This window comes from Haliotis cracherodii, unplaced genomic scaffold, assembly GCF_022045235.1.
Source record: "Haliotis cracherodii isolate W230 unplaced genomic scaffold, xgHalCrac1.p SCAF_8, whole genome shotgun sequence".
In the NCBI taxonomy this organism is placed as follows: domain Eukaryota; kingdom Metazoa; phylum Mollusca; class Gastropoda; order Lepetellida; family Haliotidae; genus Haliotis; species Haliotis cracherodii.
The window spans coordinates 59382674-59409897 of NW_027266341.1; the positions used below are offsets into that span (position 1 = coordinate 59382674).

The 27224-nt window shown below is 43.5% G+C and overlaps 1 protein-coding gene across 1 annotated transcript in view; it reads left to right on the forward strand.

Moving 5' to 3' along the window:
* The window catches only part of LOC139449654 (uncharacterized), a 99583-nt gene that overhangs the window by 11103 nt on the left and 61256 nt on the right, over positions 1 to 27224 (forward strand). The window contains exons 8-25 of the mRNA XM_071231134.1: positions 1046 to 1134; positions 3670 to 3864; positions 5389 to 5533; positions 9813 to 9935; positions 10738 to 10814; positions 11001 to 11201; positions 13088 to 13268; positions 13914 to 14036; positions 14901 to 14930; positions 16116 to 16285; positions 16920 to 17052; positions 18103 to 18333; positions 20352 to 20543; positions 21526 to 21654; positions 22816 to 23029; positions 23563 to 23754; positions 23855 to 24069; positions 26308 to 26456. Coding sequence (XP_071087235.1) covers positions 1046 to 1134; positions 3670 to 3864; positions 5389 to 5533; positions 9813 to 9935; positions 10738 to 10814; positions 11001 to 11201; positions 13088 to 13268; positions 13914 to 14036; positions 14901 to 14930; positions 16116 to 16285; positions 16920 to 17052; positions 18103 to 18333; positions 20352 to 20543; positions 21526 to 21654; positions 22816 to 23029; positions 23563 to 23754; positions 23855 to 24069; positions 26308 to 26456 — 2789 coding nt within the window. The remainder of the gene's footprint in view (positions 1 to 1045; positions 1135 to 3669; positions 3865 to 5388; positions 5534 to 9812; positions 9936 to 10737; positions 10815 to 11000; positions 11202 to 13087; positions 13269 to 13913; positions 14037 to 14900; positions 14931 to 16115; positions 16286 to 16919; positions 17053 to 18102; positions 18334 to 20351; positions 20544 to 21525; positions 21655 to 22815; positions 23030 to 23562; positions 23755 to 23854; positions 24070 to 26307; positions 26457 to 27224) is intronic.

The window sequence follows — 27224 nt, forward strand, 5'->3', positions numbered from 1 at the left end:
TAGAAATACTGCATTGATCAACAGTGGTAGAAATACTGCATTGATCAAGTGTGGTAGAAATACTGCATTGATCAACAGTGGTAGAAATACTGCATTGATCAACAGTGGTAGAAATACTGCACTGATCAAGTGTGGTAGAAATACTGCACTGATCAACAGTGGTAGAAATACTGCACTGATCAAGTGTGGTAGAAATACTGCACTGATCAACAGTGGTAGAAATACTGCACTGATCAAGTGTGGTAGAAATACTGCACTGATCAACAGTGGTAGAAATACTGCACTGATCAAGTGTGGTAGAAATACTGCACTGATCAACAGTGGTAGAAATACTGCACTGATCAACTGTGGTAGAAATACTGCACTGATCAACAGTGGTAGAAATACTGCTCTGATCAACTGTGGTAGAAATACTGCACTGATCAACAGTGGTAGAAATACTGCTCTGATCAACTGTGGTAGAAATACTGCACTGATCAACTGTGGTAGAAATACTGCACTGATCAAGTGTGGTAGAAATACTGCACTGATCAGCTGTGGTAGAAATACTGCACTGATCAACTGTGGTAGAAATACTGCACTGATGAACAGTGGTAGAAATACTGCATTGATCAACAGTGGTAGAAATACTGCATTGATCAAGTGTGGTAGAAATACTGCATTGATCAACAGTGGTAGAAATACTGCATTGATCAAGTGTGGTAGAAATACTGCATTGATCAACTGTGGTAGAAATACTGCATTGATCAACTGTTGTAGTAATACTGCATTGATCAACGGTGGTAGAAATACTGCACTGATGAACTGTGGTAGAAATACTGCACTGATGAACTGTGGTAGAAATACTGCACTGATGAACTGTGGTAGAAATACTGCACTGATCAAGTGTGGTAGAAATACTGCACTGATCAACAGTGGTAGAAATGCTGCATGCATCAACAGTGGTAGAAATACTGCATGCATCAACAGTGGTAGAAATACTGCATGCATCAACGGTGATAGAAATACTTTGCTATGGCATGATTGTCACTATTCATTTTCTCAGAGTTTGGTTGCCCAATGGGAGAAAGACAAGAAGACGTTTGAACCAAACTACATGCAGAACATGCTTTGTGATGAGGAAGGTGTACTATCGTAAGTATTGTGTCATGTGGAAGGTGTACTATCGTAAGTAGTGTGTCATGTGGAGGGTGTACTATCGTAAGTATTGTGTCGTGTGGAAGGTTACTATCATAAGAATTTTGTTATGAGGAAGGTGTACTATCTTAAGTGTTGTGTCATAAGGAAGGTGTACTATTGTAAGTATTGTGTCATGAGGAAGGCGTACTATCGTAAGTATTTGGTTATGAGTAAGGTGTACTATCTTAAGTTGTGTCATAAGGAAGTATACTATCGTAAGTATTGTCTCATGAGGAAGGTGTACTATCTTAAGTGTTGTGTCATGAGGAAGGTGTACTATCGTAAGTATTTTCTTATGAGGAAGGTGTACTATGTTAAGTGGTGTCTTGAGGAAGTGTACTATCATAAGTATTGTGTCATGAGGAAGGTGTACTATCGTAAGTATTGTGTCATGAGGAAGGTGTACTATCGTAAGTATTATGTCCTGAGGAAGGTGTACTATCGTAAGTATTGTGTCATGAGGAAGGTGTACTATCGTAAGTATTATGTCCTGAGGAAGGTGTACTATCTAAGTATTATGTCCTGAGGAAGGTGTACTATCATAAGTATTATGTCCTGAGGAAGGTGTACTATCGTAAGTATTGTGTCATGAGGAAGGTGTACTATCGTAAGTATTGTGTCATGTGGAAGGTTTACTATCGTAAGTAGTGTGTCATGTGGAGGGTGTACTATCGTAAGTATTGTGTCGTGTGGAAGGTTACTATCATAAGAATTTTGTTATGAGGAAGGTGTACTATCTTAAGTGTTGTGTCATAAGGAAGGTGTACTATTGTAAGTATTGTGTCATGAGGAAGGTGTACTATCTTAAGTGTTGTGTCATGAGGAAGGTGTACTATCTTAAGTGTTGTGTCATGAGGAAGGTGTACTATCGTAAGTATTTTCTTATGAGGAAGGTGTACTATGTTACGTGGTGTCATGAGGAAGGTGTACTATCTTAAGTATTGTGTCATGAGGAAGGTGTATTATCTTAAGTTTTGTGTCTTGAGGAAGTGTACTATCATAAGTATTGTGTCATGAGGAAGGTGTACTATCGTAAGTATTGTGTCATGAGGAAGGTGTACTATCATAAGTATTATGTCCTGAGGAAGGTGTACTATCTAAGTATTATGTCCTGAGGAAGGTCTACTATCGTAAGTATTATGTCCTGAGGAAGGTGTACTATCGTAAGTATTGTGTCCTGAGGAAGGTGTACTATCTAAGTATTATGTCCTGTGGAAGGTGTACTATCTAAGTATTATGTCCTGAGGAAGGTGTACTATCGTAAGTATTTTGTCCTGAGGAAGGTGTACTATCTAAGTATTATGTCCTGAGGAAGGTGTACTATCGTAAGTATTATGTCCTGAGGAAGGTGTACTATCGTAAGTATTATGTCCTGAGGAAGGTGTACTATCTAAGTATTATGTCCTGAGGAAGGTGTACTATCGTAAGTATTGTATCCTGAGGAAGGTGTACTATCTTAAGTATTGTGTCATGAGGAAGGTGTACTATGGTAAGTATTGTGTCATGAGGAAGGTGTACTATGGTAAGTATTATGTCATGAGGAAGGTGTACTATCGTAAGTATTTTCTTATGAGGAAGGTGTACTATGTTAAGTGGTGTCATGAGGAAGGTGTACTATCGTAAGTATTTTCTTATGAGGAAGGTGTACTATGTTAAGTGGTGTCATGAGGAAGGTGTACTATCGTAAGTATTTTTTTATGAGGAAGGTGTACTATGTTAAGTGGTGTCATGAGGAAGGTGTACTATCTTAAGTATTGTGTCATGAGGAAGGTGTATTATCTTAAGTTTTGTGTCTTGAGGAAGTGTACTATCTTAAGTATTGTGTCATGAGGAAGGTGTACTATCGTAAGTATTATGTCCTGAGGAAGGTGTACTATCGTAAGTATTGTGTCCTGAGGAAGGTGTACTATCTAAGTATTATGTCCTGAGGAAGGTGTACTATCTAAGTATTATGTCCTGAGGAAGGTGTACTATCGTAAGTATTATGTCCTGAGGAAGGTGTACTATCTAAGTATTGTGTCCTGAGGAAGGTGTACTATCGTAAGTATTATGTCCTGAGGAAGGTGTACTATCGTAAGTATTATGTCCTGGGGAAGGTGTACTATCTATGTATTATGTCCTGAGGAAGGTGTACTATCGTAAGTATTGTCTCATGAGGAAGGTGTACTATCTTAAGTATTGTGTCATGAGGAAGGTGTACTATGGTAAGTATTGTGTCATGAGGAAGGTGTACTATGGTAAGTATTATGTCATGAGGAAGGTGTACTATCGTAAGTATTTTCTTATGAGGAAGGTGTACTATGTTAAGTGGTGTCATGAGGAAGGTGTACTATCGTAAGTATTTTCTTATGAGGAAGGTGTACTATGTTAAGTGGTGTCATGAGGAAGGTGTACTATCGTAAGTATTGTGTCATGAGGAAGGTGTACTATGGTAAGTATTATGTAATATGTTGCATGTTTTCATCATGTGGAGTGTGTGTGTGTGTCCAGATATGCCAAGTCGTACAAGACCACGGACCAGCAAGGCTGTTGTATCAACCTGCACCCCATCACAAAGATCAACAACAGCTGCACAATTCAGCTGGTCAGTCAAGAGCAGAAAGGCCGTTTGATCCTCGCCCTTGGATCGGAGAAGGGGATTGAATGGATGGAGGGGTCAGCAGGCTTCAATCTCATGAATGGAACGTAAGATGTTTATGTATCATCCAAAACTAGCTTCCATTGGAAAAAATATCACTTGGGAGTGATCAAGCAATACCTCCTTAGACATATCCCTACAATGAATAGCAGTGTTTGGCAGATTATTGGGATGTCATCAGTTACCATGATGTCACAATCCTGTGACCTCACTCATCTCTCTGCCACTGAAGCTCCTGGCAAAGTCTCTAGTTATATCACCGCACCAGACATACATGGCCTCCTAGACAAAGCCTCCAGTTCTATCACCGCACCAGACATACATGACCTCCCAGACAAAGTCTCTAGTTATATCACCGCACCAGACATACATGGCCTCCCAGACAAAGCCTCTAGTTGTATCACCACACCAGACATACATGACCTCCCAGACAAAGTCTCTAGTTGTATCACCACACCAGACATACATGACCTCCCAGACAGTCTCCAGTTCTATCACCGCACCAGACATACATGACCTCCCAGACAAAGTCTCTAGTTGTATCACTGCACCAGACATACATGGCCTCCCAGACAAAGTCTCTAGTTATATCACCACACCAGACATACATGACCTCCCAGACAAAGTCTCCAGTTGTATCACTTATAGTACACACTCCAAATAACATGTCACTCACAGTTCACACACCAAATAACATGTCACTCATAGTTCAGACACCTAATAACATGTCACTCATAGTACACACACCAAATAACATGTCACTCATAGTTCAGACACCAAATAACATGTCACTCACAGTTCACACACCTAATAACCTGTCATTCATAGTTCACACACCTAATTACATGTCACTCACAGTACACACAGCTAATAACCTGTCATTCATAGTTCACACACCTAATAACCTGTCATTCATAGTTCACACGCCTAATTACATGTCACTCACAGTACACACAGCTAATAACCTGTCACTCACTGTACACACAGCTAATAACCTGTCACTCACAGTACACACAGCTAATAACCTGTCACTGTACACACAGCTAATAACCTGTCACTCACAGTACACACAGCTAATAACCTGTCACTCACAGTACACACAGCTAATAACCTGTCACTCACTGTACACACAGCTAATAACCTGTCACTCACAGTACACACAGCTAATAACCTGTCACTCACAGTACACACAGCTAATAACCTGTCACTGTACACACAGCTAATAACCTGTCACTCACTGTACACACAGCTAATAACCTGTCACTCACAGTACACACAGCTAATAACCTGTCACTCACAGTACACACAGCTAATAACCTGTCACTCACTGTACACACAGCTAATAACCTGTCACTCACAGTACACACAGCTTATAACCAGTCACAGTACGCACAGATAATAACCTGTCACAGTACACACAGCTAATAACCTGTCACAGTACACACAGCTAATAACCTGTCACAGTACACACAGCTAATAACCTGTCACTCACAGTACACACGTTACTGATATAGTTGTCACAATAATGTCAGACAATATGTACAAGTCACATGAAAATAATTATTTTACAGGATCATTGTTAGATCTTCAGAGATAGAGACAAACACACCCTGCAAAGTTGGTGACAAGGTGACCATGGTTGTCAGTGGATTCATCACAGACAGGATTCAACCGGATCAGAGCTTCAAAGTTACTGTCCTCGTCAACAGTAAGGAGGTACGAGATTTAACATCAACAGTAAGGGGGTATGAGATTTAACATCAACAGTAAGGAGGTACGAGATTTAACGTCAACAGTAAGGAGGTATGAGATTTAACATCAACAGTAAGGAGGTATGAGATTTAACATCAACAGTAAGGAGGTATGGGATTTAACGTCAACAGTAAGGAGATACGAGACTTAACGTCAACAGTAAGGAGGTATGAGATTTAACATCAACATTGAGGAGATACGAGACTTAATGTCAACAGTAAGGAGATACGAGACTTAACGTCAACTGTAAAGAGGTATGAGATTTAACATCAACATTGAGGAGATACGAGACTAAATGTTACCAGTAAGGAGGTACGAGACTTTACGTCAACAGTAAGGAGATACGAGGCTAAACGTTAATAGTAAGGAGGTTCTAGACTAAATCTTAACAGTAAGGAAGTCGAGACTAAACATTGACAGTAAGGAAGTCGAGACTAAACGTTAACAGTAAAGAAGTTGAGACTTAACCTTAACAGTAAGGAAGTACAAGACTAAACGTTAACAGTACGGAAGTACAAGACTAAACGTTAACAGTACGGAAGTACGAGACTAAACATTAACAGTAAGGTGGTACTAGACTTAACGTTGACAGTAAGGATTACGAGACTTAACGTTAACAGTAAGGAGGTACGATACATTATGTTGACAGTAAGGAGATACGAGATGTTACGTTGACAGTAAGGAGGTACACAACTAAAAATTGACAGTAAGGAGGTATGACACTTTACGTTGACAGTAAGGAGGTATGAGACTAAATGTTGACAGTAAGGAGGTACAAATTTAACCTCATCAGTAAGGAGGTTCAAGACTTAACGTCAACAGTAAGAAGGTACGAGCCTTAACGACAACAGTACGGAGGTGTGAGATTTAACGTCAACAGTAAGGAGGTATGAGACTTAACGTCAACTGTAAAGGGGTTCAAGATTTAACATCAACTGTAAAGAGGTATTAGATTTAACGTCAACAGTGAGGAGATACGAGACTAAACGAGGAGGTACAAGATTTAGGCACATTACTTTACCTATATCCTGTAGGCACCTGCCTTCACCTATATCCTGTAGGCACATTCCTTTACCTATATCCTGTAGGCACCTGTCTTCACCTATATCCTGTAGGCACATTCCTTTACATATATCCTGTAGGCACCTGTCTTCACCTATATCCTGTAGGCACATGTCTTCACCTATATCCTGTAGGCACCTGTCTTCACCTTTATCCTGTAGGCACATTCCTTCACCTATATCCTGTAGGCACCTGTCTTCACCTATATCCTGTAGGCACCTGTCTTCACCTTTATCCTGTAGGCACATTCCTTCACCTATATCCAGAAGGCACATTCCTTCGCCTATATCCAGTAGGCACCTGTCTTCACCAATATCCTGTAGGCACATGCCTTTACCAATATCCAGTAGGCACCTGTCTTCACCTATATCCTGTAGGCACATGCCTTTACCAATATCCTGTAGGCACATGCCTTTACCAATATCCTGTAAGCACCTGTCTTCACCTATATCCTTTAGGCACATGCCTTTACCAATATCCTGTAGGCACCTGCCTTCACCAATATCCTTTAGGCACCTGTCTTCACCTATATCCTGTAGGCACCTGCCTTCACCAATATCCTGTAGGCACATGCCTTTACCAATATCCAGTAGGCACCTGCCTTCACCTATATCCTGTAGGCACATGCCTTCACCAATATCCTGTAGGCACCTGCCTTCACCAATATCCTGTAGGCACCTGCCTTCACCTATATCCTGTAGGCACCTGCCTTCACCTATATCCTGTAGGCACATGTCTTCACCTATATCCTGTAGGCACATGCCTTCACCTATATCCTGTAGGCACATTCCTTTACCTATATCCCATAGGCACCTGTCTTCACCTATATCCAGTAGGCACATGTCTTCACCTATATCCTGTAGGCACATTCCTTTACCTATATCCTGTAGGCACCTGTCTTAACCTGTATCCTGTAGGCACATTCCTTCACCTATATCCAGTAGGTACATGCCTTCACCTATATCCTGTAGGCACCTGCCTTCACCTATATCCTGTTGGCACATGTCTTCACCTATATGCTGTAGGCACCTGTCTTCACCTATATCCTGTAGGCACATTCCTTCACCTATATCCAGTTGGCACATGCCTTCACCTATATCCAGTAGGCACATTCCTTTACCTATATCCTGTAGGCACCTGTCTTCACCTATATCCTGTATGAATATTCCTTTACCTATATCCTGTCGGCAACTGTCTTCACCTATATCCTGTAGGCACATTCCTTCACCTATATCCAGTAGGCACATGCCTTTACCAATATCCTGTAGGCACCTGCCTTTACCAATATCCTGTAGGCACCTGCCTTTACCAATATCCTGTAGGCACCTGCCTTTACCAATATCCTGTAGGCACCTGCCTTCACCTATATCCTGTAGGCACCTGTCTTCACCTATATCCTGTAGGCACCTGTCTTCACCTATATCCTGTTGGCACCTGTCTTCACCTATATCCTGTAGGTACATGCCTTCACCTATATCCTGTAGGCACATGCCTTCACCTATATCCTGTAGGCACCTGTCTTCACCTATATCCTGTAGGCAACTGTCTTAACCTATATCCTGTAGGCACATTCCTTCACCTATATCCTGTAGGTACATCCCTTCACCTATATCCTGTAGGCACCTGCCTTCACCTATATCCTGTAGGCACATGTCTTCACCTATATCCTGTAGGCACCTGTCTTCACCTATATCCTGTAGGCACATTCCTTCACCTATATCCAGTTGGCACATGCCTTCACCTATATCCAGTAGGCACATTCCTTTACCTATATCCTGTAGGCACCTGTCTTCACCTATATCCTGTATGAATATTCCTTTACCTGTATCCTGTCGGCACCTGTCTTCACCTATATCCTGTAGGCACATTCCTTCACCTATATCCAGTAGGTACATGCCTTCACCTATATCCTCTAGGCAAATGCCTTCACCTATATCCTGTAAGCACCTGTCTTCACCTATATCCTGTAGGCACATTCCTTCACCTATATCCAGTAGGCACCTGCCTTCACCTATATCCTGTAGGCACATGCCTTCACCTATATCCTGTAGGCACCTGTCTTCACCTATATCCAGTAGGCACATGCCTTCACCTATATCCTATAGGCACCTGTCTTCACCTATATCCTGTAGGTACATGCCTTCACCTATATCCTGTAGGCACCTGTCTTCACCTATATCCTGTATGAATATTCCTTTACCTGTATCCTGTCGGCACCTGTCTTCACCTATATCCTGTAGGCACATTCCTTCACCTATATCCAGTAGGTACATGCCTTCACCTATATCCTCTAGGCAAATGCCTTCACCTATATCCTGTAAGCACCTGTCTTCACCTATATCCTGTAGGCACATTCCTTCACCTATATCCAGTAGGCACCTGCCTTCACCTATATCCTGTAGGCACATGCCTTCACCTATATCCTGTAGGCACCTGTCTTCACCTATATCCAGTAGGCACATGCCTTCACCTATATCCTATAGGCACCTGTCTTCACCTATATCCTGTAGGTACATGCCTTCACCTATATCCTGTAGGCACCTGTCTTCACCTATATCCTGTAGGCACATTCCTTCACCTATATCCAGTAGGTACATGCCTTCACCTATATCCTGTAGGCACATGCCTTCACCTATATCCTGTAAGCACCTGTCTTCACCTTTATCCTGTAGGCACATTCCTTTACCTATATCCTGTAGGCACATTCCTTCACCTATATCCAGTAGGTACATGCCTTCATCTATATCCTGTAGGCACATGCCTTCACCTATATCCTGTAAGCACCTGTCTTCACCTATATCCTGTAGGCACATTCCTTTACCTATATCCTGTAGGCACCTGTCTTCACCTATATCCTGTAGGCACATTCCTTCACCTATATCCAGTAGGCACATGCCTTCACCTATATCCTGTAGGCACCTGTCTTCACCTATATCCTGTAGGCACATTCCTTCACCTATATCCAGTAGGCACATGCCTTCACCTATATCCTGTAGGCACATTCCTTTACCTATATCCTGTAGGCACCTGTCTTCACCTATATCCTGTAGGCACCTGTCTTCGTCTATATCCTGTCGGCACCTGTCTTCACCTATATCCTGTAGGCACATACCTTCACCAATATCCTGTAGGCACATAGCAATGCAAGGGGTAGTCAGTGTTGAACATTGTGTTTGTGCAGGTTGGCAGCTGTGACGTGGTCTACCGTGCAAGGTTGGGTCACAGATGTGTGTTCCAAGTCTGTATGGACAGCGATGGCCATCAGGTGAAAGTCCTGGACTACCGGAAACCATACAGGTCACAGGTGAGTGGCAACATGCAGGTGTGTCACAACTTACAGATCACAGGTAGTCACAGAAGAGAGGTGTGTCACAACATACACGTGACAGGTGAGAGGAAACTTGCAGGTGTGTCACAACATACAGATCACAGGTAGTCACAAAAGAGAGGTGTGTCACAACATACACGTGACAGGTGGGTGGAAACATGCAGGTGTGTCACAACATACACGTGACAGGTGAGAGGAAATATGCAGGTGTGTCACAACATACACATGACAGGTGAGAGGAAATATGCAGGTGTGTCACAACATACACATGACAGGTGAGAGGAAATATGCAGGTGTGTCCCAACATACACATGACAGGTGAGAGGAAATATGCAGGTGTGTCCCAACATACACGTGACAGGTGAGAGGAAATATGCAGGTGTGTCCCAACATACACGTGACAGGTGAGAGGAAACTTGCAGGTGTAGCACAACATACAGATCACAGGTAGTCACAAAACAGAGGTGTGTCACAACATACATGTGACAGGTGAGTGAAAACATGCAGTTGGTCACACCCCATATTTACTCAGGCTGTACACTGACTCCCACAAAGCTTCAAAATGAACGTGTCCAGTATATCTCTCACTGCAGAAACATGCATTCAATCATATGACACTCTTGAAACATGCATTCAAGCACCTGTCACTATGGACACATGCATTCAAGCACCTGTCACTATAGAAACTTGCATTCATGCACCTGTCACTGTAGAAATTTGAGTTGAAGCACCTGTCACTGTAGAAACTTGAGTTCAAGCACCTGTTATACTGTTTCAGCCATCAGCCATGGACAAGTTGACAATGGGCCGTGCGAATTACATCAATGTGTATGATGATGGCACCCTTCAGTACAGGTGAGGAGGCATCACGGTACCTTCTTGACCCACATTACTTATAGTGCCTTTGTTGGCATTTTCATTGATATTCGGCAGTCTGTAAAACTGACTGATGATAGAAATATAAGCCTTTAGAAGCATAGATTCACACAGCTCTAACCATCACAGGCAACATTGACCATATGTGTTTTTTCTTTTGACCAGGAAATTTGATGCTCGTGCACCTTTTGGGCTATATGTGTCCAAGACGCCATTGAATGCCCAGCTGAGATATTTTGAGATGCAGATTCAGAGCATGTCCACCAGCAAGCACATTGGCATCGGTCTGTGTGACCGCAACTACATCATCAACAACATGCCTGGCTGGCTGTACGGCTCCATTGCATACCATGCTGACAATGGCCAGTGAGTTGACTCTTCATCATTTTGAAATATCTTAAATAATTCCATCCTGATCTCATAAATTCATGTACCCAGGTTCTGATAACCCTCTCCATCAAGAATTCATGTACCCAGGTTCTGATACCCCTCTCCATCAAGAATTCTTGTACCTAGGTTCTGATAACCCTCTCAATCCAGAATTCTTGAATCCTGCTTCTGATACCCCTCTCCATCAAGAATTCTTATACCCAGGTTCTGATACCGCTTTCGATGAAGAATTCATGTACCCAGGTGCTGATAACCCTCTCCATCAAGAATTCATGTACCCAGGTTCTGATACCCCTCTCCATCAAGAATTCATGTACCCAGGTTCTGATACCCCTCTCCATCAAGAATTCTTTAATCCTGCTTCTGATACACCTCTCCATGAAGAATTCTTGAACCCTGCTTCTGATAACCCTCTCCATCAAGAATTCTTGTACCCAGGTTCTGATACCCCTCTCCATCAAGAATTCTTGAACCCTGCTTCTGATACCCCTCACCATGAAGAATTCTTGTACCCAGGTTCTGATACCCCTCTCCATGAAGAATTCTTGTACCCAGGTTCTGATACCCCTTTCCATCAAGAATTCATGTACCCAGGTTCTGATAACCCTCTCCATCAAGAATTCTTATACCCAGGTTCTGATACCCCTCTCCATCAAGAATTCTTGAACCCTGCTTCTGATACCCCTCTCCATCAAGAATTCTTGAACCCTGCTTCTGATACCCCTCTCCATCAAGAATATTTGTACCCAGGTTCTGATACCCCTCTCCATCAAGAATTCATATACCCAGGTTCTGATACCCCTCTCCATCAAGAATTCTTGAACCCTGCTTCTGATAACCCTTTCCATCAAGAATATTTGTACCCAGGTTCTGATACCCCTTTCCATCAAGAATTCATATACCCAGGTCCTGATAACCCTCTCCATCAAGAATTCATATACCCAGGTTCTGATACCCCTCTCCATCAAGAATTCATGTACCCAGGTTCTGATACCCCTCTCCATCAAGAATTCATATACCCAGGTTCTGATAACCCTCTCCATCAAGAATTCTTTAACCCTGCTTCTGATACCCCTCTCCATCAAGAATTCTTGAACCCTGCTTCTGATAACCCTTTCCATCAAGAATATTTGTACCCAGGTTCTGATAACCCTCTCCATCAAGAATTCATGTACTCTGGTTCTGATACCCCTAAAACCTGCACAATGCACAACTGTTTACAATCTAACATCTGCACAATTGATAACTGTTTACAATCTAACATCTGCACAATTGATAACTGTTTACAATCTAACATCTGCACAATTGATAACTGTTTACAATCTAACATCTGCACAATTGATAACTGTTTACAATCTAACATCTGCACAATTGATAACTGTTTTCAATCTAACATCTGCACAATTGATAACTGTTTACAATCTAACATCTGCACAATTGATAACTGTTTACAATCTAACATCTGCACAATTGATAACTGTTTTCAATCCAACATCTGCACAATTGATAACTGTTTACAATTGAAAACCTGCACAATGGGTAACTTCTTCCCGAGGCAAGGGTGTTGACTGACTATAAAAGTCCAGTTTCCACCCTTGCCAAACTAGGCTGGAATGATGGAGTTTTATTTTGGCTGGACTATGAGTCTATGCGTTGTCCAATCAAAATCTAGGAACAAAATCGATATTCGGTTCATAACCTGTCATTACAGCCACTGGTGTCACTACGATCCAGCCACGAAATTCCAGCCTACTTTGGCAAGGGTGGAAACTGGACTGTTACAGTTATTATCTCCCTTGCCTGGGTAGATGAATGATCAACTGTCTTCCTACATGTTTGTGATCTTCCATCTTTCCTTCCAGGCTCTATCACAACTCCGCCCATGGAAGCCGCTCAAGCCTCATGGATTCTGTGAACACCCTGTATGGTGTTGGAGATGTTGTTGGCTGTGGCATTGTCATGGAGACAACAAAGTTGACAGAAGATGGACGACTTCAGCCCCAGCAGATGCTAGATGTGTATTTTACCAAGAATGGTGTCAAGGTACATGATGCAGCTTGTCTCGAGGGCTTGTCTTCCCTTATGAATTATATGGGTAATAATAGGTTCTTAGCACTCAAGGGCTTGTCTTCCCTTGGGAATTATTTGGGTAATAATTGGTTCCTAGCACTCGAGGGCTTGATTTCCCTTGGGAATTATTTGGGTAATAATAGATCCCAAGGACTCGAGGGCTTGTTTTCCCTTGGGAATTATTTGGGTAATAATTGGTTCCTAGCACTCGAGGGCTTGTTTTCCCTTGGGAATTATTTGTGTAATAATAGATCCCAAGGACTCGAGGGCTTGTTTTCCCTTGGGAATTATTTGGGTAATAATAGGTTCCTAGCACTCGAGGGCTTGTCTTCCCTTGGGAATTATTTGGGTAATAATAGATCCCAAGGACTCGAGGGCTTGTCTCTCCTTGGGAATTATTTGGGTAATAATAGGTTCCTAGCACTCGAGGGCTTGTCTTCCATTGGGACTTTTTTTCAGAAAGAATAGGTCCCAAGCGCTCTATGCTGTCATAAGTGGCTTGGTGACTTGGTTGGGTGTGTGTGATGACAGTATGGGATGACCTGTTTGCCCAAATGTGATTGCCAGAATGTTGCTGACTGGGTCTGAACAAATACATGACATGCTGCATGTCTGCAGGTGCATGAAGCGAAGTTCTCCTACCAGAGTGATGGATTGTTCCCCTGCGTTGCCCTCCACCATGAAACAGACCGAGTCCAGCTGGCAAACTATTTTCCTGGGTGCTACCCAGTCGTGAAACAGGTAAGTGTGACAGACAGACCTCAATGTTGCCACTTCCTCCCTGTCCTGAAGGAGGGATGTGTGACAGACAGACATACCTCAATGTTGCCACTTACTCCCTGCCATGAAGCAAGTATGTGTGACAGACAGACCTCAGTGTTGCCACTTCCTCCCTGCCATGAAGCAAGTATGTGTGACAGACAGACAGACAGACAGACAGACAGACCTCAATGTTGCCACTTACTCCCTGCCATGAAGCAAGTATGTGTGACAGACAGACAGACCTCAATGTTGCCATTTCCTCCCTGTCTTGAAGCAAGTATGTGTGACAGACAGACAGACAGACAGACCTCAATGTTGCCACTTCCTCCCTGCCATGAAGCAAGTATGTGTGACAGACAGACAGACCTCAATGTTGCCACTTCCTCCCTGCCATGAAGCAGGTATGTGTGACGGACAGACAGACAGACCTCAATGTTGCCACTTCCTCCCTGCCATGAAGCAAGTATGTGTGACAGACAGACAGACCTCAGTGTTGCCACTTCCTCCCTGTCCCAAAGGAGGGATGTAGTACTCAACTAGCTCCCTATCGATGGTCTTGTAGGACTTTTTGCATCCTACTTTGGACTGTCCACCCATCATGACCTTTCCATGATACAACTGACTACTCCAAACAGCAGAAAACCAGACTGTCACTTCTGGTACCTCATTGGTTCAAGCTTGTCAAACTGAGATTTGAAAACCCTGATTTTGATGTAATACTTAATATTGCTTCTTCAGCTCATTGGCTTATATATAAGTGACCACTTCTCTTAAATCATTTCTGAGTATGAAATTGTTCCATATGAAGTATTAATATTTGATCATTGTGTATTTTGTTTTCAGGAAGATGACAAGACCCAGAAACAAGCACAGGTATGTGGAGTTGACAGGTGTGTGGAGTTGACAGGTATGTGGAGTTGACAGTTGTGTGGAGTTGACAGGTATGTGGAGTTGACAGGTATGTGGAGTTGACAGGTGTGTGGAGTTGACAGGTGTGTGGAGTTGACAGGTGTGTGGAGTTAAGAGTTATGTGGAGTTGACAGGTGTGTGGAGTTGACAGTTGTGTGGAGTTGACAGGTATGTGGAGTTGACAGGTGTGTTGAGTTAAGAGTTATGTGGAGTTGACAGGTATGTTGGAGTTGACAGGTGTGTGGAGTTGACAGGTGTGTGAAGTTGACAGGTATGTGGAGTTGACAGGTATGTGAAGTTGACAGGTGTGTGGATTTGACAGGTGTGTGGATTTGGCAGGTGTGTGGAGTTGACAGGTGTGTGGAGTTGACAGGTGTGTGGAGTTGACAGGTATGTGGAGTTGACAGGTGTGTGGAGTTGGCAGGTGTGTAGAGTTGACAGGTATGTGGAGTTGACAGGTATGTGGAGTTGACAGGTGTGTGGATTTGGCAGGTGTGTAGAGTTGACAGGTATGTGGAGTTGAGAGGTATGTGGAGTTGACAGATGTGTGGAGTTGACAGGTATGTGCATTGACAGGTGTGTGGTGTTGACAAGTATATGGTGTTGACAGGTATGTTGAGTTGACAGGTGTGTGGAGTTGACAGTTATGTGGAGTTGACAGTTGTGTGGTGTTGACAGGTATGTTGAGTTGACAGTTATGTAGAGTTGACAGTTGTGTGGAGTTGACAGGTGTGTGGAGTTAACAGGTGTGTTGAGTTGACAGGTATGTGGAGTTGACAGTTGTGAGGAGTTGACAGTTGTGTGGAGTTGACAGTTGTGTGGAGTTGACAGTTGTGTGGAGTTGACAGGTGTGTGGAGTTAAGAGTTATGTGGAGTTGACAGTTGTGTGGAGTTGACAGGTGTGTGGAGTTGACAGATACGTGGAGTTAACAGGTGTGTGGAGTTGACAGGTTTTTTGGAGTTGAGAGGTATGTGGAGTTGACAGGTGTGTGGAGTTGAGAGGTATGTGGAGTTGACAGGCGTGTGGAGTTGACAGGTGTGCTGAGTTGACAGATGTGGAGAGTACCCAGTACTACCTACACTAAGTACCCACTTCCTTTATCTTACTTATCTCTACTGACGAGCTGACTTTGTCTGCCTCACTCCAAGGAGAAAGCGGCTGTGCCCCCTGATGGATGTCAGTTTGTTGTGGTGTCTGTGGCTTCCGGGGAGGGGTCGGATGAGAAGGCCAAACTTCAGCTGATTGAAAACAGCCTTGATCTTCAGAAGGATATCACAATGATTGCAGACCTAAAGTCAGAAGTCCAAAGGCTTGAAAAGTAAGAATCTCTTGATCTCCAAATATTGTTAGTGTTGAATGTGCCCTGCAGGATGACACACCCATTTAATGCAGTGTTGAATATGCCCTGCAGGTGACACACCCATTTAATGCAGTGTTGAATGTGCCCTGCAGGTGACACACCCATTTAATGCAGTGTTGAATGTGCCCTGCAGGTGACACACCCATTTAATGCAGTGTTGAATATGCCCTGCAGGTGACACACCCATTTAATGCAGTGTTGAATATGCCCTGCAGGTGACACACCCATTTAATGCAGTGTTGAATGTGCCCTGCAGGTGACACACCCATTTAATGCAGTGTTGAATGTGCCCTGCAGGTGACACACCCATTTAATGCAGTGTTGAATATGCCCTGCAGGTGACACACCCATTTAATGCAGTGTTGAATGTGCCCTGCAGGTGACACACCAATTTAATGCAGTGTTGAATATGCTCTGCAGGTGACACACCCATTTAATGCAGTGTTGAATATGCCCTGCAGGTGACACACCCATTTAATGCAGTGTTGAATATGCTCTGCAGGTGACACACCCATTTAATGCAGTGTTGAATATGCAATGCAGGAGACTGGAGACACTGTGAACCTACACAAACTGTTTCCCACTCTTCCAGGAAGCTGGCCTCCCTGGACTTCCAGGGCCAGAACTACTACAGTCGTCTGTGCTGGAATCTGGAGTGTCTGCAGAGAATCTGTCAACACAAGGACAGACTCCACTTCATGTCTGTCAACGTCAAGTCAGGAAAGGTAGGTGTCGGTAGAGAATCTCACAAGGTCAAGGTAGGAGAGGTAATTGTCGGTGGAGAATCTCTCAAGGTCAAGGTAGGAGATGTAGGTGTCGGTAGAGAATCTCACAAGGTCAAGGTAGGAGAGGTAATTGTCAGTAGAGAATCTCTCAAGGTCAAGGTAGCAGATGTATGTGTCGGTAGAGAATCTCACAAGGTCAAGGTAGGAGAGGTAATTGTCGGTAGAGAATCTCTCAAGGTCAAGGTAGGAGATGTAGGTGTCGGTAGAGAATCTCATAAGGTCAAGGTAGGAGAGGTAATTGTCGGTGGAGAATCTCTCAAGGTCAAGGTAGGAGATGTAGGTGTCGGTAGAGAATCTCACAAGGTCAAGGTAGGAGAGGTAATTGTCGGTAGAGAATCTCTCATGGTCAAGGTAGGAGATGTAGGTGTCGGTAGAGAATCTCTCATGGTCAAGGTAGGAGAGGTAGGTGTCGGTAGAGAATCTCTCAAGGTCAAGGTAGGAGAGGTAATTGTCGGTAGAGAATCTCTCAAGGTCAAGGTAGGAATGGTAGGTTTTGGTAAAGAATCTCTCAAGGTCAAGTCAGGAGAGGTAGGTGTTCGTAGAGAATCTCTCATGGTCAAGGTAGGAGAGGTAGGTGTTGGTAGAGAATCTCTCATGGTCAAGGTAGGAGAGGTAAGTGTTGGTAGAGAATCTCTCAAGGTCAAGTCAGGAGAGGTAGGTGTTGGTAGAGAATCTCTCAAGGTCAAGGTAGGAGAGGTAGGTGTTGGTAGAGAATCTCTCAAGGTCAATGTAGGAGAGGTAAGTGTTGGTAGAGAATCTCTCAAGGTCAAGTCAGGAGAGGTAGGTGTTGGTAGAGAATCTCTCAAGGTCAAGTCAGGAGAGGTAGGTGTTGGTAGAGAATCTCTCAAGGTCAAGGTAGGAAAGGTAGATGTTGGTAAAGAATCTATCTAAACTCCAAGAGCTCTCTGTTTTTGGACAGTCCTATAACAAAACCACAATAATATTGCACTTTTGTATGGTGTAGATAATGTGTTCCCATTCTATGTCCAGGGGTATGACATGCTGGTGGAGAAGCTGATTGGTCTCCATGAGAGTCACCGGAACAACTACCCAATGCAATATGACGTCCACACATTTGTACTGAAGGGCCTGGAAAAAATTGTAGCTGTTGTAGGAGCACACAGCATTGTGTCTGTGTCCAGCTTACAGAATCTGACCGAGGACATCCTGAATAACTCCTGCCAGGTCTACACACAGGCTGTCAAGATCCTGCACAACATGGTGAGTCCTCCTACTTCCATATCTCAGATCTGACCGCTTTTGTATAAATACTAGGATACCTGTACAGCAATACACTCTACTGACATACATGAATACCTGGACAGCAATACACTGTACTGACACACATGAATACCTCCACAGCAATACACTCTACTGACACACATGAATACCTCCACAGCAATACACTGTACTGACACACATGAATACCTGGACAGCAATACACTCTACTGACACCCATGAATACCTGCACAGCAATACACTCTACTGACACCCATGAATACCTTCACAGCAATACACTCGACTGACACCCATGAATACCTTCACAGCAATACACTCGACTGACACCCATGAATACCTTCACAGCAATACACTCTACTGACACACATGAATACCTGCACAGCAATACACTCTACTGACACACATGAATACCTGGACAGCAATACACTGTACTGACACACATGAATACCTGGACAGCAATACACTCCACTGACACACATGAATACCTGCACAGCAATACACTCTACTGACACCCATGAATACCTGCACAGCAATACACTCTACTGACACCCATGAATACCTTCACAGCAATACACTCGACTGACACCCATGAATACCTTCACAGCAATACACTCGACTGACACCCATGAATACCTTCACAGCAATACACTCTACTGACACACATGAATACCTGCACAGCAATACACTCTACTGACACACATGAATACCTGGACAGCAATACACTGTACTGACACACATGAATACCTGGACAGCAATACACTCCACTGACACCCATGAATACCTGCACAGCAATACAGTCTACTGACACACATGAATACCTGCACAGCAATACACTGTACTGACACACATGAATACCTGGACAGCAATACCCTCTTCTGACACACATGAATACCTGCACAGCAATACACTGTACTGACACACATGAATACCTGCACAGCAATACACTGTACTGACACACATGAATACCTGCACAGCAATACACTGTACTGACACACATGAATACCTGCACAGCAATACACTGTACTGACACACATGAATACCTGCACAACAATACACTCTACTGACACACATGAATACCTGCACAACAATACACTCTACTGACATACATGAATACCTGCACAGCAATACACTCTACTGACACACATGAATACCTGGACAGCAATACACTCTACTGACACACATGAATACCTGCACAGCAATACACTGTACTGACACACATGAATACCTGCACAGCAATACACTGTACTGACACACATGAATACCTGCACAGCAATACACTGTACTGACACACATGAATACCTGCACAGCAATACACTGGAGTGACAGAAATGAAAACCTGCACAGCAATACACTGGACTGACACACATGAATACCTGCACAGCAATACACTGGACTGACACACATGAATACCTACACAGCAATACACTCTGCTGACACACATGAATACCTGCACAGCAATACACTCTACAGACACACATGAATACCTGCACAGCAATACACTCTACTGACACACATGAATACCTGCACAGCAATACACTCCACTGACACACATGAATACCTGCACAGCAATACACTGGACTGACACACATGAATACCTGCACAGCAATACACTCTACTGACACACATGGATACCTGCACAGCAATACAGTCTACTGACACACATGAATACCTGCACAGCAATACACTGTACTGACACACATGAATACCTGCACAGCAATACCCTCTTCTGACACACATGAATACCTGCACAGCAATACACTACTGACACAGCAATACACTCTACTGACACACATGAATACCTCCACAGCAATGCACTCTATTGACACCTACACAGCAATGCACTCTATTGACACACATGAATATCCGGACAGCAATACGCTCTACTGACACACATGAATACCTCCACAGCAATGCACAGTACTGACACCTACACAGTAATGCACTCTATTGACACCTGCATAGCAATACACTCAACAGACACACATGGTTCATTGTTGCAGGGCCAATTGCTCCATGTCAAGTTCAACTGTGTAGAGTTTGCTGTGGACAGAGGGTTTCTCCAGAAGATGTTTGACCGAGTGGCATCTGTGGAGGGGGGGTGTCCGGACAAGCGGGCAGTGGTAGTAGGGGAGGCAACTCTGCTGTGGGAAGAAAACACCATCACATCAGCAAGAGAAATGGACAAGGAACAGGTAGGGTGTCCAGTACTGGTCACACCACAAGTCTTGTGGCCATTCATCATAATAGTAATAATCTATAAAGAGTTCCAGCTTGGCTGCTCACAGGATCTTTTACGTTATTATTAATACAGTTAATGAATTGGACCGCCTCCGTGGTCTAGTGGTAGAGTGTCCGCCCGGAGAGCGGAAGGTCCGGCGTTCGATCCCCGGCCGCGTCATACCCAAAGACGTTACAAGATAGTACTTGTTTCCCTGTCTGGCGCTCAGCATTAAGGGGCTAAAACAAGGCTTGGTCGGCACGGAGTTAGTATACTGTGTTTGAGTGGGGTATTCATGTTAAACTGCGGCATGGTATCTCAGTGAGCTAGCACTATAAATCGGCATCAGTCCGGACTAGTACAAGCAGCCACACAAACACACATACCTACATGCACGTAGCTATATAAGTGCAATAATCTATGATGTGACGCTAAACCCCATTTCACCTCACCTCACCAGTTAATTGATCAGTGTACACTCAATGTTCATTCTCAGCTCCATGGGGAGTATACAACCCATGAGACGCAAGAAGGTAAACAGTCACAATATCATCTCATCCTTCCGGGTATCCATTCACTGCTGGGTGAACAGAGGCATATTTAGAAGTAAAAGCCCCCTGTCTAGGGAGACACCACATGTGTTATATGTGCTTCAGTATGGGGCTGTCAGGAGTCAAACAGTCACCCATCCAACTACTCTCTGTGTAGCTTCACCTGATCTGTGACTTGTACACAGGACCCTGTGCCACCATTAACACAGAATAAGCACCACATGCCCTGGAGTTTCACTTGTGACCAGATCCTTGTGGTGACCTTGTTGTGACCTTGTTGTGACCTTGTTGTTGTGACCTTGTTGTTGTGACCTTGTTGTGACCTTGTTGTGACCTTGTTGTTGTGACCTTGTTGTGACCTTGTAATGACCTTGTTGTCGTTAAATTGCATACTTTTCTCCACAGACAAGTGTGTTGAAACACCTACTGCTGCAGATGGGTCTGCTCCGAGTTCCGTGTTTGAGGACAGACACGTCAGACCCTTCACATCTCTTCACCCTCACACAGCATGTTGCTACGGGCAACACAAACATGGTTAGTAGCCAGATGGTTTCACTAGATGGTTTCATAACTCTTGTAGGCGAGTGGACAAATAGACACTGTATAACCCTGATATTGTGTGTAGTTACACCCTGTATAACCCTGATATTGTGTGTAGTTACACCCTGTATAACCCTGATATTGTGTGTAGTTACACTCTGTATAACCCTGATATTGTGTGTAGTTACACCCTGTATAACCCTGATATTGTGTGTAGTTACACCCTGTATAACCCTGATATTGTGTGTAGTTACACCCTGTATAACCCTGATATTGTGTGTAGTTACACCCTGTATAACCCTGATATTGTGTGTAGTTACACCCTGTATAACCCTGATATTGTGTGTAGTTACACCCTGTATAACCCTGATATTGTGTGTAGTTACACCCTGTATAACCCTGATATTGTGTGTAGTTACACCCTGTATAACCCTGTTCTTTAGTCCTACATTAACTGTGATTGGTCCTGTTCTCTAGTCCTACATTAACTGTGATTGTTCCTGTTCTCTAGTCCTACATAAACTGTGATTGTTCTTGTTCTCTAGTCCTACATTAACTGTGATTGTTCCTGTTCTCTAGTCCTACATAAACTGACTGGTCAAGTCCTCTGGTACTACATATACTGTGACTGGTCAAGTCCTCTGGTACTACATATACTGTGACTGGTCAAGTCCTCTGGTACTACATATACTGTGACTGCTCAAGTCCTCTGGTACTACATATACTGTGACTGCTCAAGTCCTCTGGTACTACATATACTGTGACTGGTCAAGTCCTCTGGTACTACATATACTGTGACTGGTCAAGTCCTCTGGTACTACATATACTGTGACTGGTCAAGTCCTCTGGTACTACATATACTGTGACTGGTCAAGTCCTCTGGTACTACATATACTGTGATTGTTCCTGTCCTCTAGGCCTACATATACACTGACTGGTCAAGTCCTCTTGTCCTACATAAACTGTGACTGGTCAAGTCCTCTGGTACTACATATACTGTGACTGGTCAAGTCCTCTGGTACTACATATACTGTGACTGGTCAAGTCCTCTGGTACTATATATACTGTGATTGTTCCTGTCCTCTAGTCCTACATATACTGTGACTGCTCAAGTCCTATTGTTCTCCATGTGTTCTAAACATTCCTGTTCTCTAGTCTGACTACTGGGCCAAGGGCAAGAGACCTGCAGACAGTGTGTTGATGTGGAGGACGTACAAATTTGGGATGGGGATGCCGACTGGGCTCCTGACTGTGTTGGTGACGCTGTGCTCGCAGTTCTCTCGACTCCAACTGATGATGAAAGAAGGAGGAGTTTTCCAGAGTGGAGCTGTTCAGACAACCATCGTGAAGCACACTGTGGAGAAGGCCGGTTAGTAGCATCCTACCCTGTCAGGGGGAACTGAGATGGAGAATCCATGTGTTTATCTGTCTGTCCTACATTGTCTTGTTCCAGTGGATGCCCTGACCCTAAAGTTAAATATTTGTGTATATGCATGGGGCTTGCATAAAAGTCAACTTTTGCATGGAATGCATGCTTTTCTGTAGCAGTTGCGTTTTTGTGACTTGATTCCATACATGTACTACAATATTGAAAATCAAACTTTACTTGTTTGAAAAATACACTAAAACATTGGTGTCACAGAAACTGTTGTTTTTTGTTGTTAAGTATATTTGTGTATATGCCCATCTTTCTGTATCTTGTTCCAGTGGATGCTCTGACCATAGAGTCCAAGTATTTGTGTATTTGCCCATATTTCTGTATCTTGTTCCAGTGGATGCTCTGACCATAGAGTCCAAGTATTTGTGTATATGCCCATCTTTCCTTACCTTGTTCAAGTTGATGCTCTGACCCTTGAGTCCAAGTATTTGTGTATATGCCCATCTTTCTGTACCTTGTTCCAGTGGATGCTCTGACCATAGAGTCCAAGTGTTTCGTGCCAGACTCTGATGTTGGCCCAATCAATGATGACACCCGCTACCATGTTGAAGAATACACCTGGAACGTGTTCTGTATCCTAGCAGACGTCATCGACAGCCATCTTGAAAGCTGTGGGCTGCTTCCAATCATTCAGGAAGATGTGCCTCACTGGTTTGGTAAGTTGACAAGACGTTTCACTATCTTGGTGATGAATGACAGAGGGGAACATGTGAGAACATGAGCATCTTGTGCTGATTTCTGAACCTTGCCTTGCAGCCAATACTTCTGTCGGATGTAAACACGAGTGGAAGATGTCTGATGCTGAGGCCATCCAGAGCATCTGCACCCTCTGTAACCTTTGCTGTGACCTGGGGTCAGAGTGCAAGTACAACGGCATCATGGGACAGTACCTGCGGCAGTGTGAGTGCGGGACTAAAGTGACTGGCTGCAAGTCTTGTGGAATCTGTAGGAGGTGCGCCCAGCATCTGTGGGTAAGTCGGTCAACTGGTGAAGGGGACTGTTGGACATGGTCATGGATATGTCAAGTATTTTCCTACTAGAGCCTGTGATGGCATGTTACATTTTTTCACATATCCCAGTTGTCAGTCCTCCCATTGGTGATGTCCTTACAGTATTGGAAATACGAGGATCCCTTGCCACAATGCCACCTTTGGGGTTCAAATAATTGATGATCAGTGGTTTATTGTAGGGTAGGTGACCAACACAACAGTACACAGTACAGAGTGATAGATTATGAAATGAGAACCCTTCAGTACAAATGAAAAATAAACAACAATAAAATCGTGTCTGTGTAAAACTTAAAAATATACATGCATTTTGCGAGCAATACATAACCGAATGCTGTAACCTAGTTAGCTGTTATGTAAGGGCGCAATAGTGCGGGGTCACTGTATCATATATGCCCATCACTGGTGCTCATTTCGTACTCATCTGAGAGATGTGTGAGACACTGACAGAGGTTGTCAGATCTATGTGCAGAGAGGTATGTGTTGGAATGAAATGTCAGATCTTAATGAAATTGCATTTGATGTTAACATGTAAATATCCTCTGTAGCTCACCTTCATACATAAAGACATACAGATGGCTAAGGAAGAGAATATATGGATGTCAACTTCTTTATTATGAGGAACACATTTCAGAGCATATGCTTACTCCTGCATCAGGTGAATAAATGCTATGAGGCAGAGATCATATTTACCTGTAAGAACTACTATATACTATAGAAAACAAAGGTGAAAAAATTGGTGTATGTTCAAGGTGGCTGTACATACAGATAGCTGTACATACAGATGACTGTACATACAGTAAATACAGATGACTGTACATACAGTACATACAGATGGCTGTACATACAGTACATACAAATGGGTGTACATAAAGATGGCTGTACATATAGATGACTGTACATATAGTACATACAGATGACTACATACAGATGACTGTACATACAGATGTTGTACATACAGATGGCTGTACATACAGATGACTGTACATACAGATGGCTGTACATACAGTACATACAAATGGCTGTACATACAGATGGCTGTACATACAGATGGCTGTACATACAGATGACTGTACATACAGTACAAACAGATGACTGTACATACAGATGGCTGTACATACAGTACATACAAATGGGTGTACATACAGATGGCTGTACATACAGATGGCTGTACATACAAATGACTGTACATACAGATGGTTGTACATACATATGACTGTACATACAGATGTCTGTACATACAGATGACTGTACATACAGATGGCTGTACATACAGTACATACAGATAGCAGTACATACAGTACATACAGATGACTGTACATACAGATGTCTGTACATACAGATGGTTGTACATACAGTACATACAGATGGCTGTACATACAGATGGCTGTACATACAGATGACTGTACATACAGATGGCTGTACATACAGATGGCTGTACATACAGATGACTGTACATACAGATGACTGTACATACAGATGGCTGTACATACAGATGACTGTACATACAGATGACTGTACATAGAGATGGCTGTACATACAGATGGCTGTACATACAGATGACTGTACATACAGTACAAACAGATGACTGTACATACAGATGGCTGTACATACAGTACATACAAATGGGTGTACATACAGATGGCTGTACATACAGATGGCTGTACAAACAGATGACTGTACATACAGATGGCTGTACATACATATGACTGTACATACAGATGTCTGTACATACAGATGACTGTACATACAGATGGCTGTACATACAGTACATACAGATAGCAGTACATACAGTACATACAGATGACTGTACATACAGATGTCTGTACATACAGATGGTTGTACATACAGTACATACAGATGGCTGTACATACAGATGGCTGTACATACAGATGACTGTACATACAGATGGCTGTACATACAGATGGCTGTACATACAGATGACTGTACATACAGATGACTGTACATACAGATGGCTGTACATACAGATGACTGTACATACAGATGACTGTACATACAGATGGCTGTACATACAGATGGCTGTACATACAGATGGCTGTACATACAGATGACTATACAGATGACTGTACATACAGATGGCTGTACATACAGATGACTGTACATACAGTACATACAGGTGGTTGTACATACAGATGACTGTACATGTGTTTGTATAAACAGTGTTATTGGTGTATGTTCCAGACACTACGGACGTTGCTGCGTCCATGTTGCGAGGTTTCCCAGGGGGACAAGTCGGAGTTGACCGATGTGGTGCCGCTGGATGGTGTGATGTACAACCAGGTGGACTGTATCAGCCTCCAGATCGGAGGAGACCCCATCTGCCTTAAGAAGTAAGCCAACTCTTTCTTTAGTAGTGAATTGGCATGGGTCAGTGGACACAGACATATTAATCCCTGCATTGTTTGTGTGGTGAGGCTTCCTGTCTACCATGTAACAAGACCTCACTTGATTTCTCCCCACTTGTGTTCTCCCCACTTGTGTTCTCCCCACTGGTGTACTCCCCACTTGTGTTCTCCCCACTTGTGTTCTCCCCACTGATGTTCTCCCCACTTGTGTTCTCCCCACTTGTTTTCTCCCCACTTGTGTTCTCCCCACTTGTGTTCTCCCCACTGATGTTCTCCCCACTTGTGTTCTCCCCACTTGTGTTCTCCCCACTGGTGTTCTCCCCACTTGTGTTCTCCCCACTTGTGTTCTCCCCACTGATGTTCTCCCCACTTGTGTTCTCCCCACTGGTGTTCTCCCCACTTGTGTTCTCCCCACTGGTGTTCTCCACACAGGTGTTCTCCACACTGGTGTTCTCCCCACTTGTGTTCTCCCCACTTGTGTTCTCCCCACTGATGTTCTCCCCACTTGTGTTCTCCCCACTGGTGTTCTCCCCACTTGTGTTCTCCCCACTGGTGTTCTCCACACAGGTGTTCTCCACACTGGTGTTCTCCCCACTTGTGTTCTCCCCACTGGTGTTCTCCCCACTTGTTTTCTCCCCACTTGTTTTCTCCCCACTTGTGTTCTCCCCACTGATGTTCTCCCCACTTGTGTTCTCCCCACTTGTGTTCTCCCCACTGATGTTCTCCCCACTTGTGTTCTCCCCACTTGTGTTC